The 17582-nt window shown below is 46.9% G+C and overlaps 1 protein-coding gene across 1 annotated transcript; it reads left to right on the top strand.

Annotated features, from left to right (window-relative positions):
- Positions 1-13153: 13153 nt before the first annotated feature.
- Positions 13154-16605, top strand: FOS (Fos proto-oncogene, AP-1 transcription factor subunit). The gene is made up of 4 exons (XM_055436799.2): positions 13154-13468; positions 14254-14505; positions 14929-15036; positions 15160-16605. The coding sequence occupies exons 1-4, from the start codon at positions 13328-13330 to the stop codon at positions 15799-15801; spliced, it is 1143 nt and encodes a 380-aa protein (XP_055292774.1). The 5' UTR covers positions 13154-13327; the 3' UTR covers positions 15802-16605.
- The last annotated feature ends 977 nt before the right edge of the window (positions 16606-17582 follow it).

The raw sequence follows: 17582 nt of genomic DNA, 5'->3' as shown, positions 1-17582 counted from the left end.
CCTAGGTCTCCCACATTGCATGTGGATTCTTCACCAGCTGAGCCACAGGGCATTCCAATACTCAAAAAGTCAAAAGGATGTGGACTGAAGGATTGAATATATGTATGTTTATGAAAACTCCTTGTTTTGTCTTTATTTCTTAACTTCCTTTGACAGTTCTATTCATTCTTCATTCTCCATGGGGTGGTGTTGATAGTGGTGAAGAGCAGACAGAGAAACCAAGGAGAGGTAAAACTCTGACTCAAGAACCATTTGAGTTTCCTAATCAGACTGGCTGCTTCTTGCATTATGCATTTTTGGGTCACTGGTTTCTTTGGCAAAGGAGAGTAATATAATCTCACCAGATGGGTTATTGGTAGTGGGACTATAATACATTGAGTAATTCCCTTGGAATTGCTTCCACTCTGGGGCATGTCAGTTTGTTTCTAAGTGGTCTGATCCTTGCTTGGACCATGCCCCACCCACCCAAACACTTCTGGTTTTACCTGGAGAGTTGGGATAAATGACTGCCTTATACCTGATTCAGCCAGATCAGGTAGAGGTGTATGTTAGAGACTGGAAAAGTTCCCAGAGGAGGAAACAAGCCTACCTTCCAACTGGGATCCCAGGCAGGTGCAGGAGACACTGGCACAGCCAGTTTAACCAGCATCTGGGGCAATATTTGGCCAGTAATTTTTTCATACTTCCAGTTTCCTCTGGCAGAAGTGGACTCTCATTATATTCTGCGGTTGCATGGGGATATAATGCAACCAACACCCTATTTCTCTTCTCTCTCTACATATGCATGATATATAGTATATATATTTCTCTCAAAAGCCCAGTGTGAATAGGAGCTGAGGCTATAATTTAATTCTAAGCAATTTAACCATAATTAAGGTCCCTGAGACTGAATTTCTCTCTCACCTGCCACCAGCTACCAGAGAGTAGACACCCAAGGAAATGAATGCACTTATTCATGTTACCACGTCACTACTTACTACACTGGGGAGAAAATTTAGGCCAATTATCTACCGTGGATTAGAAAATTATAAGATCATTATTTTTTATATTAATTTTTATTGGAGTATAGTTGCTTTACAAAGTTGTGTTTGTAAGATCATTGGTTTTAAAAAATTATTGAACCTTTACAACCAAAATGACATAATATACCTATATTATTGAATTTTGGTAAATATTAAATAACATGACAGCATCTGTAAAGCACTGAACATAATCCCTGAACAAACACTCAATAAATATTCAGTTCAGTTCAGTTCAATCGCTCAGTCGTGTCCGACTCTTTGCGACCCCATGAATCACAGCATGCCAGGCCTCCCTGTCCATCACTAACTCCCGGAGTTCACTCAAACTCACGTCCATCGAGTCGGTGATGCCATCCAGCCATCTCATTCTCTGTCGTCCCCTTCTCCTCCCTCCCCCAATCCTTCCCAGCATCAGACTCTTTTTCCAGTGAGTCAACTCTTCGAATCAGGTGGCCAAAGTATTGGAGTTTCAGCTTTAGCATCAGTCCTTCCAATGAACACCCAGGATTGATCTCCTTTAGAATGGACTGGTTGGATCTCCTTGCAGTCCAAGGGACTCTCAAGAGTCTTCTCCAGCACCACAGTTCAAAATCATCAATTCTTCGGCGATCAGCTTTCTTCACAGTCCAACTCTCACATCCATACATGACCACGGGAAAAACCATAGCCTTGACTAGACGGACCTTGGTTGGCAAAGTAATGTCTCTGCTTTTTAATATGCTATCTAGGTTGGTCATAACTTTCCTTCCAAGGAGTAAGTGTCTTTTAATTTCATGGCTGCAATCAGCATCTGCAGTGATTTCAGAGCCCAAAAAAATAAAGTCTGACACTGTTTCCACTGTTTCCCCATCTACTTCCCATGAAGTGATGGGACCGGATGCCATGATCTTTGTTTTCTGAATGTTGAACTTCAAGCCAACCTTTTCACTCTCCTCTTTCACTTTCATCAAGAGGCCTTTGTGTTCCTCTTCACTTTCTGCCATAAGGGTGGTGCCATCTGCATATCTGAGGTTGTTGATATTTCTCCTGGCAATCTTGATTCCAGCTTGTGCTTCTTCCAACTCAGCGTTCCTCATGATGTACTCTGCATTGAAGTTAAATAAGCAGGGTGACAATATACAACCTTGACGTACTCCTTTTCCTATTTGGAACCAGTCTGTTGTTCCATGTCCAGTTCTAACTGTTGCTTCCTGACCTGCATACAGGTTTCTCAAGAGGCAGGTCAGGTGGTCTGGTATTCCCATCTCTTGCAGAATGTTCCACAGTTTATTGTGATCCACACAGTCAAAGGCTTTGGCATAGTCAATAAAGCAGAAATAGATGTTTTTCTGGAACTCTCTTGCTTTCTCCATGATCCAGCGGATGTTGGCAATTTTATCTCTGGTGCCTCTGCCTTTTCTAAAACCTGCTTGAACATCTGGAATTTCATGGTTCACATATTGCTGAAGCCTGGCTTGGAGAATTTTGAGCATGACTTTACTAGCGTGTGAGATGAGTGCAATTGTGTGGTAGTTTGAGCATTCTTTGGCATTCCCTTTCTTTGGGATTGGAATGAAGACTGACCTTTTCCAGTTCTGTGGCCCCTGCTGAGTTTTCCACATTTGCTGGCATATTGAATGCAGCACTTTCACAGCATCATCTTTCAGGATTTGAAACAGCTCAATTGGAATTCCATCACCTCCACTAGTTATTGTTATTTCCGTGCATTCTAGAAGTACTTTTTGAGCAGCCTTTACTTGGTCAGGTACTATATGAGGGACTAGAGAGCCAATGATGAGTAAAACAGGCAAGGGTTCTGCCTTCCTCAAATGGGGAACTAGACACGGAACAAATTCAATCAACACTTAGCTACCAACACCAGGGCTTCACTAGATGCATGGGGATCCATCAATGAACAAAACAAATATTCTTGTCCTTGTGGAACCTATCTTTTAGACATTAGACCAACTGCTTTCTAAATAAGTGTATATTATTTTGAATGGTGTCTAGTGCTATACATACAAAGCCTAGGATGGATCAAGGGTTTCTGAAGTGTTTCTAATTCAGCCTAGATGCTCAGGGAGTTTCTCTATGATGTTATGACACTGAAATTTGCGATCTGGATGAAGAGTAGATTGAGTTGAGAAGCAGAGTGGAAATAGGGGCAGAGAACATATGTATAATACTAGCAGCTCATATTTAATTCATGCTTTTCATGTTATGATGCCTTTTCCCAAATGTTTTAGAGGCTGGGACTGCCAAAATCGGAAGACATCCCTGCATCAGAAGTTTGCATCCAGATTGAATTTCGCTCTGCACTCCAGGATGCATTATCGTTTGCTCCTTCCCAGGAATCACTGACAGTTGACAGCTGTTGCCTCAGCTTCCCTTGGTCTCATTGTCTGGAGCAAACAGTACTAACTGTAGTACGAATGACCACTGAGAACTGAACTCTACTTCTTTTACTTGCTGTAAGAAAGTCACCATAGTGCCTCCCAGAAATCTGTCAGCATACGTTTGCTGCTAGATTTAAATAATCAAGCATGGGCTGAACAATCAATTTCTGAGGGTTGAGCTACCCTCTTCTCCCAACCCACATGTAATCCTCCAGCCCACTTTCCCCTTTGCCACTGAATTTTTCTCCCATTTAAGTTTTAATGCTCTTTTGCTGTCATTCCCATTAGCAAGCTTTCACAGCCTGAAAAGCATTCCAGTTCTGAAATAGTTCACATAGTTCTGTGTAGACATAATATTTACGGGAACTGAAGATGGGTGGATTCTGATAATGGCTTGTGGGACTGTTTCCAGTGCAGACAAAATAAGAAAGAATTCAAGAAACTAATACTATGAGAGTTCAGTCCCCCATAAATTTCCCAAATGTACTTGCTTAAACCCTGTATATCAGCAGAGTACGGAGAGTGCCACCTGGGGTGAGAAAACTTGGGTTGTTCAGTGTTCTCTTTTACAGCACAGATTCTAAGTTGAACTCTGTTTATTGTCAGTAGCTCTCTAACAAAGGGCAAAATGGAATGTGCCTATTTTCAAATTCCTGTTAAAAAAAGGCCCTGGAAGACCTCACAGACTGCTTGAGGGCAATTCGAGTCAGTATTTTTCAGAGCTCTCATGTAAGACTCTTCAAGCTATTGAGAGAGAGCTTACCAGCCATTGATTTTTAGTATGCAGCCATCTATAAGAAGGATCCATATGGGTTGTTATGGTGTGAGAATGAAATAAAACCCTCCATGTCCTGTTTGAAGTTTAGTGACACGTTAGGGAGGAAACCAAGTGGGGAATGGCTGGGACATTTCCAAATTTGGTAGCAGTGATCCAAAAGTTGGTGTTTACGGTCTGTGGGAGGGATAGATGGTTTGTTGGTAGGTGTTATGGTCTGGTGGAGAGAGACAGTTTTTGGTAACTCAGACACTAGGACTTGAAGTGCACCTTACAAAGACAGAGGGTTGCCTGGCTCCGTGGTTATATTTCTCAATACTTTACACTGGGAAGCATTTCCTCTACCCAGAATGCTCTGCTCCTTGTCCTTCTCATGACAAATGTCACCTCCTTCCACCCAATCCAAAGTAGCAACACAGTCACTCACAACATATCCTTCCACTTTAACTATTTGCCTAGCACTTACTTTTATATATTTTGTCTGTTTTCTTGTTTATTACTAGACCATGAGCTTCATGTGAGTTTGTCTGTTTACGATGGATTCCATTGGCTGGCACACAGTAGGTGTCCAATAAAGGTATTGAATGAAGAATGAGGAATAGGATAATTGTACAGTCTGAGTGATGAAAGGATTAACTATGCAGAGGCCATACCCTAGTACCTGTGGGTAGTTGTTTTTTCTTATGTAAGGTAATAATAATTTGAGGTCTGTGAAACCCCTTTCTTCCCTGGAGGGAATTCTGAAACCAATGGAAAAATAAAAAGCCAGGAGAGAGATATCTGATAAGAATACAACTTAAGTTAATCTCAAACCAGATGTGAGAAATTAACACCTCAGGGCTGTTCTTATCTAAAAATATAATCTAAAATCACTTAATTTGAAACTCTTCCGTTTTCTCTATTATTTATTTTTTTACCTGAGTCTCTGGTTCTTATAGCATGTAGGCCAGAAATGAATGAGAAGTGCGGATATTCACTGTTCCTGGCTGGGAGCTATCGTTCGGTGAACTTGTGCATTTGACGGCCAATGCATGGAGCGCTGTTTGCATGATGTCAGGGTTTCTCCGCTTCCCCAGCCTCTTCACAACCCCTTGCTTCTCTCTTTTCCAAGTTCCAAAGCTTAAGCAGACATCAGTTGGATGACGCTCTGGGTTCAAATAAACTTGATTTGGATGGCAAATTACTAATAGCAGATGAAGTCCCAGCTCTTCACCTACTATGAAGTTTCCTGTCCCTGGCAAATAGAGACTAGGGGAAAGCAAAGATTCCTCACCCACAGACACCCTTCCGGGCAAGTGATATGAGATTCATTCCAAACCAGTTGATTAATCTGGAGAAAGGAAGAGAATGGTTCTGTCAAATGATTCAAGTGAAGAATCCTGAGGGCTGATCCCATCCTTCACTTACAGCAATCTGGGTGGAGCAGGAGCACGTGGTACTCCATTTATAACCACAGAGATCAGCTCTGGCCCACATAGGGCTGCATCCAGGCCTGAGGTGATCCTGTGGTATGTGATATTCTAGTCCTGTCCAGTGCATGCCGAACAATCAACAAATACTGACCTGGTTCCAGCCACATTCTCAACCATGGCTGGATTGCCCAAGAAGAAAAGGAAGTATATGCTGGGGTGGGGGTGGAGAAAGACTCAAGGAAGAAATTAGGAAAACTGTACCCATCTTTCTATTTATTGAGTGTTTGCTCTTGTGCCAAGCACTGTTCCAGGCACTAGGAAACCAGCAACTTTTCCATCCCTCATGGAACTTACATCCTTGTGTTATTTTTGGTATATTTGTAAGTTTTATTTTTTAAGTAATATTTATTTTGCAAATTGATATTGTTTTTATTTTGAATTACTTGGAAGGGTATTATAGTCATTTTAGTATTAGTGCCATGACAGTTTTAAAGTGAAAGTGTTAGTCGCTCAGTCATGTATGACTCTTTGCGACCCCATGGATTGTAGCCCACCAGGCTCCTCTGGCCATGGGATTCTCCAGGCAAGAACACTGGAGTGGATTGCCATGCCCTTCTCCAGGGGATCTTCCTGACCCAGGGATCGAACCCATGTCTCTTATGTCTTCTCCGTTGGCAAGTGTGTTCTTTACCACTAGTGTCACAGTTGGTATGAAGGTTTTATTATGGCCTTATCCACAGTGCTTTTGAACTAAAAAATTGGTTAGGTTTTTACCCCTATACCAAAATAGTTACTAAAAAGTTGCTTGTGGTATTAGGCTGAGTTTATGGAAAAGAAAGGATTGGGGGATACCCCACCCGAGATGAAATTTCTTCTTGTGCTGATCACGTTTCTGGGTGGGATGGTTGTGGATTTAAAATTAGAGCACCCATACCCTTTTGAATGACAGCTAGTGGAATGATTAATAAGCAGTTATGACGAATCCATACAGTTCTAAGGATGGGTGTACCACTTGGGTTTATAAGCATCTCAGTTATTATGCCTGATAAAGAAGATACTGATCAGGATTTTGGTTTCCCTCACTTGAGAAATACACAGGTAGGAAGTCAGCCATCAAGCCCCTTTATCCAAAACGAGAATCCATGCTGCCTTCCCAGCCACATGAGCAACTGATGAGCTTTCTGTTTAATGTTCATTCATTCCACATCTGTCCAGTGCCTGCTAGTGTCAGCAAGCGAGGGCCCTGAGGATAGATACCTATTGAATAAGATAGATAAGGTCCCTGCTTCGGTGGAGCTGGAGGCTTAGGAGAGGAAGAGAGACAATGAAAAAGTACATACATAAACCAAGTAACCAATGGTCACTCTTCAAAAGAAAATAAAACCAAGTAGGGTGACAGAAAGTGACTGAGGGGCAACAAGGAGGGATGCAGTGTTGGATGGGGACAGGCTTCCTGGAGAATGTGAAAACTGAGCAGATATTGATCATAAGGATAAGTCAACCTGTCCAGCTCTGGGGAAAAGAGGGAACAGTGATTAGAAAGACACAGCTCCTGAACCAGCTTGGCATACTTGAGGAAAAGAAAGAAGGCCAATGTGCCTGGAGAGGAGTGAAGGAGGGAAAGGTGCTTAAGATGAAAGGTGAGGCCAGGGCTGGGTTACACAGTTGTGGTAGACCTCTGTAAGGAGTACAGATTTTTTTTTTTTTTCTGAGTATAATTTTGTATATTGGCCACTAAACAAGTTTGGAGGGATTTAGTATTTAGTGTTACGATTTAATTCAGAGCCCCACTAAGTGGGAGAGGACACTTTTAGTGCATGATCTGTCCTTATCTTCACGGATTATCCCACAATCTCAGGTGGGTCAGAGTCTAAAGGCAGAATTCTTCAGTAGAGTTAATTTTGGGATTTTCACAAGGGATCTGTAACTCATTGACATTCCAGGTAAAACAGCAGTGGAGAAAATCAAACTTAGCTGGGAGTTGCAACTGCAAGTTTTTTCATAGAATGCAAATCAGATACTAAACTAAGATACAAAATGTCCACATCTGAGGATGAACCTATGATCTGTAGATCAGAAGGCAGCATAACTCTGAATTCCTACCTACTGGTTAGGATTCTTTTGGTTATGGGAAGAGGATTTTTTTTTTTTTTTTGCCTTATAATTATTAATGGCTCTTTTAAAGATCTTTCTTGCCATTCTTCTTAAGAAAGATGGTGGATTAAATGGTGTAAGAGATGCTGGAGATGTCTTAACACTTTGAGGCTCGTCATGTGCAAGCCCATTTGAGCCATCCTTAGCCCTGCCCATGTAGATCATGAGGTTTCCTCATTGGATGGGAGTCCTGCAGTTGAGGTTTCTTAGTCAGGGGTGTGGTGTTGTCCTATAGATTTAGTGACGTCAATGAGATTCCTTTGGAATTTTAGCAGGTAAATCCACCAGAGCTGAAGAAGGTCAGTTCAGGACACCTGGGGATCTGACAGCCTGGACAGACTTGCTTGTCAGAGGATGGGGACTGCAGCAAGGTTTGGCATTACTGACTAAATGGGGATCCAGTGCTGCTGGTTGTGGTGAAAGATCCCATGAGCTTGGGCTGAAATGTATCCTTCTTAGGCACCGTAGCTGATCCCCAGTTTCCTCAGCTCCAGATGGAGCGTGTGCCAGGGACCACACAGAGCTTTGTTTAAATGCTTGCATTAGCAGAAGGACGGGGATCCCATTGAATCATCATCTCTGTCAAAAAGCCAAGAGTTGTTCAGAATGGAAACAGTTTTTCCCAAAGAGGCAAAATTCCTAGTACTAATGAGTGGTGGTGGTGATGGTGGCGTGTGTGTGTGTGTGTGTGTGTGTGTGTGTGAGATGATGGTGATGATAGTTCTGTGCCTCCCACTGTTTCAAACTAGAGACACTTTTTGTTCACTGTCTGAGCCATAGGGTGAGTAACCTTGACCCCTAAGGTCCTTTGCTGGGCTCACGTGAGTTTGTGAGTCCTGTGGGAATAGTGAAATGCTTCTCCCGCTGGGGTTCAGACATTTAGAATGGATAAATTAGAGAGTGGCGGTCACACAGTCATTGTCATTGCAGACAATGTGGCATTTATGTATGGGCACTGATTGTCTCTCATGGGGCTCAAAAACAAGGGTAAGTTCCACCTTTCATCACTAACCACTGGCATGTTCTTTATTGACAGAGGCTGCACCAGCTGAAAATAGCCCAAACATCTTGTTATTTTCTCTTTCCCAGTTTTTGCCTATTCATATCCAAGGATAAAAGACTCAGCTTGTTCAGCTTTTTCAAAGAGTTAAAGAACATTCTCTATTTGATTTCTTAGTACCCATAAAGAACAAGAATATACAGTTGCCCTGCTTGGCTGAGAGCATTCATTCATTCATCAGTTCAACAGATTTTATTAAACACCTACTATGGGCTAGGGACTAAGTGGATATTTGTATATGAAAAAGACAAAGGCCAAAAGTAGGCAGGTGTTAAACAAGTCTTAGAAACGACTTCCCCCAAGTCCCTGAAGGAGATGAATTTGCTATACGCATCTTCCCGACTTCCAGCTCTGCCACAACCCTTCACCGATAGACCACACTTCCCCAAATAAATAACTACTTCTGCATGCTGAGGACGGGCTGTGTACGGCAGCATTTACGTAGGTGGCACAGACAGTAGCCTTTCACTTAGTGTTGCAATAACACCAGGCTAAACAATGTGCACTGACCTCCAGAGTGGCGAACAAAAGCTTGCTATGGGTCAGGTCTCTTAAATGCCAAAGAAATGCAAAATAGGAAGAGTCTCTATCTGATAAGAAGCAACTGCTGAGAAAGAATGAATTTGTTTTTAACCTGGGTTAAAATCAGATATGAGAATCTACCCTCCTGTTCACTTTTGGATCCTCAGGTAGCAGGAACTCAACGAATAGATAATCACAAACTATGTAAGTTTTGGTTTGCCAAGCTCAGACTTGTCTAAAACATGGAAGCCCTGCCCTGTTGGAAGGCAGCACTGAACTCACAGAGGCGCATACAAACACACACACACATACATCTCAAAATTACCCTGACCCAATTTCACAGATTGGGTCTGATTTCCCTTTATTTTAAGGCTACATCATGTGAACTCCGTATTAAAAATGTGTTTTTGGCTGTCCTGAAATGGATACCATGAGTAGATTGAGATGTGAGAGTATGTTAGAATGACTGCAGGTTCAGATATTAGTGGGGCAGGAGAGGAGGTCTGAGATTATATTGTCTGATACTACGGCTTTAGGTCGAGCACCTGCTTTTACTTCCTAGATGATGCTCTGGCCCCTTTCAGTCTTTATCATGTTATATCCCAGAGGACAGTGGATCCAGATCCCGTCTCTGTATTGCAATCACTTCTTCTGATACCTGTCTCCACATTCTCTTCTGTGTTTCCTAGGACCCTCTTATTTTTTTAAATATTTATTTACTTGGCTATACTGGGTCTTAGTGGGATGTGGAATCTAGTTCCTTGACTAAGGATCGAACCTGGGCCCCCCTGCATTGGGAGCTTAGAGTCTTAGCTGCTGGACCACCAGGGAATTCACCCTGTTATTACCTCTGTCAAACCACTTACTATTGTCCTGCAGTTCTCTAATGACTTTGTCGGTCCATAAGGCTGAAATCTCTCTGACAGTAGGGGCGGGTCCATTGTGTTCATTAGAATAAGTACCAGCCCCTAGCAAGTGCTAGGCCATGGAAGGCTCTCAATAAGTAATCCCATGCATGCTCAGTTGCTCAGTTGTGTCCACCTCTTTGTGACACCATGGACTGTGGCCTGCCAGGCTGCTCTGTCCATGGAATTTTCCAGGTAACAATACAGAAGTGGCTATCATTTCCTCCTCCAGGGGATATTCCCAACCCAGGGATTGAACCTGCATCTCTTGTGCCTCCTGCATTGGCAGGTGGATTCCTTACCACTGAGCCACCTGGGAAGCCCCAATAAGTAAGTTCTTTGTTAAATAAATAAAAGAATGAGTGAATACATGGTTCTGTCTTTCTTAAAGGATGGATTTATTAAGTCTCCAGCTCTGAAGCCATAATGGTGCCAGGAAAGAAAGAGTTAAGCTATTTGGAGGAGACAGGCTTATCCAAAGACCTTTTTCCTTTTTTATTGGCAAGGGCAGAATAAATGATACATGCATAAATCCTGGATATAAAATGTTGACACATCCTTTAGGTGTTGGCCTGAGCTGCTTCAAAACTCTGAGGGGAAGTAAATGAAATCATTCTAGGCTTTCTCTTAAGTGGCCTGAGAGCCAGTTATGAAGGGAAGGCAAGGCCAGACCCAGGAATTCAATGCTTGACCTACTTTGCCCAAAGCTAATAATAAGAGAGATGGATTGGTCTTAACTTTTTTTTTTTTAATCAAGGACAGTGAAGCAGCATGGCAAACTATAGAACTAGGTGAATGGAATGCAGCAGAATTGCTTGAGGATTCAGAGCAGCTCCAAGTCTATGTTTATGTATTATGTGTTTTTCCTTTTCTCTTCCCCCTTTTATTTTTCAAGTGAGAAAAAAAAAAAGCGCCTAAATTCCCACCAACATAAACCAGTGACATACAATGATGAAACTCTGTTTTCACCTCTGCTTGTGACAGGGAATGCAAAAATAGCAAGTGGCCCAGTTCCACGAATCCCCGCCTCCCTGCCCTAGCAGCTCTCACCCGGTTCGCATCTCTAAGAATGGAGGTTAGCGTCCAGCCGCGCGCGCAAGCCTCACTCAGCCCGCGGACCCCACAGATGAGGTCAGGCGGCGGGAGTGGCCGCAGTCGGGCCGGGGAGGCCGAGGCCCCCGGGGGAGCAAGGAGGGAGCGCGGCCTCGCCAGGCCGACGGCGCGCCCGGCCGAGCGGCGTCGCCTGGAGACGGCCCTGGCGGCGCAGTGTTGCTGTAAACAGCCGCTTCCCTGTTACTATCTATAGCAGGATCGCCTGGCTCCGGGGTGCGGCGGCGGGAGGCAGGTCGGCTGTCCCGTTCCCCGCGAGTCCTGAAGGATCCGCCCGCTGCCCTCATCCCGCCTCGCCCCTCTCCAGGTGCCCATCGTGCCCCCGCCCCCGGCCCGAAGAGCGGGGGAAGGGACACAGGGACCTGTGTCTCTGCGGGGACCTGCGACTTCGCGTCCCGGAGGTGGCCGGCGCGCAGAGATTGAGCCGGGGGCAGTGTGACCCCGGCTGTCCTTTGCATCTGAGCAGGAGGCTAGGGGCGTCTGGGGGCGCTCAGCGCACTCCAGAGCACCTTGACAGCCGCCCCCGCTCCCGCCCGGCAAAGGCCTGTTTTCCAGGCCACCGAGCGGTGCCTGAGGTCCCAGCTGGCGAAGATTCCGGCCTGGGCGCTGCTGGGCACGGTCCTTCCAGGCGCCCCGGGTCCAACCCCCCTCCCCCCTCCAAGTCCGCGCTGGAAAATCACCGGCTTCGGGCTCCCAATAACCAGCTTCCTGGGGAGCCGAACCACCCCCACCTCCCCAGCAGGGACTTGTGCTGCCCCAAATGCTCGCTTCATCCGGTGCTCCGAACTGATGACCTTGTCCACTGAACTCCCCCCCCCACCCCACGCCCCGGGGCCCGGGCTTAGAACCAGGCAAACGAATCCTTCAGACATCCTTGTAGAGAGATTCGGCAAGATGTTTATTGGCTAGTTTCTCAGGGGTTTGACAGCAACACTAACATCTCATATACGGCCAAGAAAAAAAACAAAAACAAAAACAAAGCGCCTATCCCCTTAAAAGCAAAATAAACAAACAACACATATAGAATAAAAAGTACCCAGCATCGTAGATAAAGTAGGTTATCGTATTGTCTTATTTTGGATCCTTCCAAACCGCAGGAACAATCCTAGTAATACTGGAGTCCGGGGAGCTTGAGGCGAGGGGGTGAGGGTCCGTTTCCAGAGTTGCACTGAATTAGGGCTAGAATGGGGAGTGAGGGTAGAGGCGCATTCCTTCGGGGGCCGAGGCTTAACCTGCTTGGCTGTGTGTACCTGTGTCGCCTATAACCTGAGCCTCAGAACTCTTTCCCGGGTTTCCGTATACGAGTAGAAGGGCGCACCCCCTCCCCCAACCCCATCCTCCCCCAACCCCGGAACAAGGGTCCGCATTGAACCAGGTGCGAATGTTCGCTCGCCTTCTCCGCCTCCCCTCCCCCCGGCCGCGGCCCCCGCCTCCCCCCCGGCGCTGCACCCTCGGTGTTGGCTGCAGCCCGCGAGCAGTTCCCGTCAATCCCTCCCTCCCCTTTACACAGGATGTCCATATTAGGACATCTGCGTCAGCAGGTTTCCACGGCCGTCCGCTGCAGTCGTGGGGGGATCCATCCCCGCGGCCCCTCATCTCTGCAGTTCCACGCGATCCCAGAAACCAGGGGGAGACAGTCCGACAAGATCAAGAAACTCGACAGCGCGGGGAACTGGGGGCGCTGCGAGGGCGGCGGAGGCGGTAAATGGGGACCCTAGAAGTAGCCGGGCCCGTGCGCCACCCCTCGGGAGCCGCAATAGTTGCGCCCAGTGACGTGTTGGGCTCATTCATAAAATGCTGTTATAAAAGCGGTGGCTGCGGCGCCTAGTACTCCAACCGCATCTGCAGCGAGCAAGCTTAAGGAACTGACATAGAACCGGCGGCGCAGCAAGCGAGCGAGCGAGCGACCGCGCACACCTACCCAGCTCTGCCCGGCAGCTCGCACCTGCCTCCGCCCCTGCGCCCCTCGCCCGGCTTTGACCGCTCGCGATCATGATGTTCTCTGGCTTCAACGCCGACTACGAGGCGTCCTCCTCCCGCTGCAGCAGCGCCTCCCCGGCCGGGGACAGTCTCTCCTACTACCACTCACCGGCCGACTCCTTCTCCAGCATGGGCTCTCCCGTCAATGCGCAGGTGAGGCTGGCTCCGCGCCGCCGCGGGGCCCGGGGATGGAGGGGTCACCGGGGAGGAATCACCGGGGCGAGACGCTCGGGGAGACGAGTCCGGGACTCCTTTCGCCGGGGGCAGGGAGGGAGGCTTGCCCCGGCCCGAGCAACCCTCTCTCGGGAGCTCCGAACTTTGTTCGGAGCGGCTCTCGAGCTTGTCATCAGAAGAATTGCTGCTTCTTTCCCGCGGCAGGCTCTTTCTGAGCTGTGCCCCCCGGCGCGCGCTCCTGACTGATCTCTGACATTAGCTGGGACCAAAGTGTCCCAAAGCAAAAGACTAGCGAAGTAGAGCCTGGCGCCTCCGGGGGGAGGCGGCCAAAAGCGGCTATCCGCGCCACCCCTCCCCTCGCAGCCTGGAGCAGGGAAAGGAGGGGTAGGGGAGGAGGGTGAAGCAGGCGGGTGTGTAAGGCAGTTTCATTGATAAAAAGCGAGTTCATTCAGGAGACTCCGGAGCGGCGCCTGCGTCAGCGCGGACGTCAGAGATATTTATAACAAACCCCCTTTCAAGAGAGTGATGCTGAAGGGATAACGGGAACGCAGCAGCAGGATGGAGGAGAAAGGCACTGCGCTGCGGAATTCTCGGGAAGAAAGGGGGGAGACCTTTCATTCCCTATGACGGGCTTGTGTAAAGACGCGAGCTGTCCATCGCCGGAGGGCTTCTCCTGCCTCTCTCCCTGCTGCATGCGGCACTGGGAACTCAGCTCACCCCCACCTGCCCGCTCACGTCAGTTTCCTCCTTCTCTTTCATTCTAGGACTACTGCACCGATCTGGCCGTCTCCAGTGCCAACTTCATCCCAACGGTGACTGCCATCTCGACCAGCCCGGACCTACAATGGCTAGTGCAGCCCACCCTGGTCTCCTCCGTGGCCCCGTCCCAGACCAGAGCCCCCCACCCCTATGGAGTCCCTACTCCCTCAGCTGGGGCTTACTCCAGGGTTGGAGTCATGAAAAACATGACGGGAGGCAGAGCTCAGAGCATTGGCCGGAGGGGCAAGGTAGAACAGGTGAGAGTGCTTGGCACCTTCTGAGGGGGAGGCGGGGGTCGACATTGTGGTGATGGGTCACAGGGGACAGAGTGAAGCCATTGATGGATGCACCGACTGGACACCCCAAATGGGAAACCCTGGCTCCAAGCCCTTTCCATCCAAGTCAGACTCTGATAGTCTCACCCTAAGAAATGCCCTGATGTATAGTTTCTTCCCTAATAGGTTTCCATCTCATGCTTTTAGTCTGGGCTCTTCTTGGCTCTTGCTGAGATTCTTATTTTAAATGCAAGTCACACCCAGCTTGCAACTGCAGGTTAGAAATGGCTTCACAGAAGAGGTGCCAGGAGCTAGAAAGCTGCAGGAGCTGGTTTCCCTGGGGTGGGTGAATGAAGCTGATGGCAGACACCATTACTGAATCCTGCTCTTTTTTCCCCTCCCCAGTTGTCCCCAGAAGAGGAAGAGAAAAGGAGAATCCGAAGGGAAAGGAATAAGATGGCTGCAGCCAAATGCCGGAACCGGAGGAGGGAGCTGACTGACACTCTCCAAGCGGTAGGTAGAACCCATGGGTCACTTCTTTTTAAAACTTAAGGGGAAACTTGTAGACCAGACGTAAGGGATCTGTGTCCTTAAGTTAGACTGTCTCTTATGCTTTCCTTTGCTCTCTCCTTCCAGGAGACAGACCAGCTAGAAGATGAGAAGTCTGCTTTGCAGACAGAGATTGCCAATCTACTGAAGGAGAAGGAAAAACTCGAGTTCATCCTAGCGGCTCACAGACCTGCCTGCAAGATCCCCGATGACCTGGGCTTCCCAGAAGAGATGTCTGTGGCTTCCCTTGATCTGAGTGGGGGCCTACCTGAGGCTGCCACCCCTGAATCTGAGGAGGCCTTCACCCTGCCTCTCCTCAATGACCCTGAGCCCAAGCCCTCAGTGGAGCCCGTCAAGAGCGTCAGCAGCATGGAGCTGAAGGCTGAGCCCTTTGATGACTTCATGTTCCCAGCATCGTCCAGGCCCAGCGGCTCCGAGACCGCCCGCTCTGTGCCAGACATGGACCTGTCTGGTTCCTTCTATGCAGCAGACTGGGAGCCCCTGCACGGTGGCTCCCTGGGGATGGGGCCTATGGCCACGGAGCTGGAGCCCCTGTGCACCCCAGTGGTCACCTGTACTCCCAGCTGTACTACTTACACGTCTTCCTTCGTCTTTACCTACCCCGAGGCTGACTCCTTCCCCAGCTGTGCGGCTGCCCACCGCAAGGGCAGCAGCAGCAACGAGCCTTCCTCTGACTCGCTCAGCTCACCCACGCTGCTGGCCCTGTGAACAGGCAGAGAGGGGAGGCAGTGGGCGTGCACGTGGCCACTGCCTGAGTCAGCGCATTACAGAGAGGAGAAACACGTCTTCCCTCAAGGGTTCCCGTAGACCTAGGGAGGACCTTATCTGTGCGTGAAACACACCAGGCTGTGGGCCTCAAGGACTTGCAAGTGAGCATCCCCGTGTGGACTCAAGTCCTTACCTCTTCTGGAGATGTAGCAAAACGCATGGAGTGTGTATTGTTCCCAGTGACACATCTGAGAGCTGGTAGTTAGTAGCATGTGGAGCCAGGCCTGGGTCTGTGTCTCTTTTCTCTTTCTCTTTAGTCTTCTCATAGCATTAACTAATCTATTGGGTTCGTTATTGGAATTAACCTGGTGCTGGATATTTTCAAATTGTATCTAGTGCAGCTGATTTTAACAATAACTACTGTGTTCCTGGCAATAGTGTGTTCTGATTAGCAATGACCAATATTAAATTAAGAAAAGATATGACTTTATTTTCTAGTAGATAGAAATAAATAGCTATATCCATGTACTGTAGTTTTTTCTTCAACATCGATGTTCATTGTAATGTTACTGATCATGCATTGTTGAGGTGGTCTGAATGTTCTGACATTAACAGTTTTCCATGAAAACGTTTTATTGTGTTTTTAATTTATTTATTAAGATGGATTCTCAGATATTTATATTTTTATTTTATTTTTTTCTACCTTGAGGTCTTTTGACATGTGGAAAGTGAACTTGAATGAAAAATTTAAGCATTGTTTGCTTATTGTTCAAAGACATTGTCAATAAAAGCATTTAAGTTGAATGCAACCCACCTTGCACTCTTTTCATTCTAGAAGTTTTCTAAGTTTCTGGAAGGTATTGTCAGAGACCAGTTTGTCAAGAAGGGTAGCTCTTGGAGGGGACACACCCCTCTGTTTGATCCCTTATCAAATCAAGAGAAACTCTGGAGCTGACGTTGGAAAATTGTACAAACTCACGGTTTCACCTCGCAGTGCTGCTTCTCTCCCTACAGGTTCTGGGAATGGGAAACTGCTTTGCAATAGCTTTTGTGGGAACACAGCTTCCTGCTTCTTTTTCTGTTTTGAAAGTCAAAGGGAGGGATATTTAAATCTGGCTGTGCTAGTACTAAAAAACATCTAGGTCTTCTAGGAATCCTTTTAGCAAACAATTAAGCTTTGCATGAACCACTTTAACTTTTTATTGCCACCAGATTATGTGAAGGTTACTCCCGCTTTAAAGGAGAACAAACTGAAGAATGGTTAGAATGATGTTTTGTTAATATTCCATGGCTGGGATTAGAGTCTTAGCTTCTCACTCATGACCCTATTCATCAGCCTGAACTGCCTCTTAACACTTGGTTTTTCTTTTTTTAAAAAAACTTTCACCTGGTTGGAAAGAAAACAAAACAAAAACCAAACCCACAACTTTTCAGTCCTTCACTCTAACAGACATACATTTAGTTGTATTTTTTATTCTCAGAAAGAAAGCAGGGTACTCATCCCAGCCCTCAGTGTGTGCGCGTGCGCTGCTCAGTCATGTTGGACTCTATGACCCTGTGGACTGTAGCCCACCAGGTTCCTCCATCCATGGGATTCTCCAGGCAAGAGTACTGGAGTGGGTTGCCATTTCCTCCTCTAGGGGATATTCCCGACCCTGGGATTGAACTGGAGTCTCTTGTTTCTCCTGCTTTGGTGGGCAGATTCTTTACCACTGTGCCACCTGGGAAGCCTATCCTTCAGTAATCAATGCATTGTAATTTCTGAAGTTTCTTTAACATAT

Source organism: Moschus berezovskii, chromosome 9 (assembly GCF_049115385.1).
Source record: "Moschus berezovskii isolate FMDL1 chromosome 9, NW_MosBer_1.0, whole genome shotgun sequence".
NCBI lineage: Eukaryota > Metazoa > Chordata > Mammalia > Artiodactyla > Moschidae > Moschus > Moschus berezovskii.
This window is presented reverse-complemented; position numbering and strand designations above follow the sequence as displayed.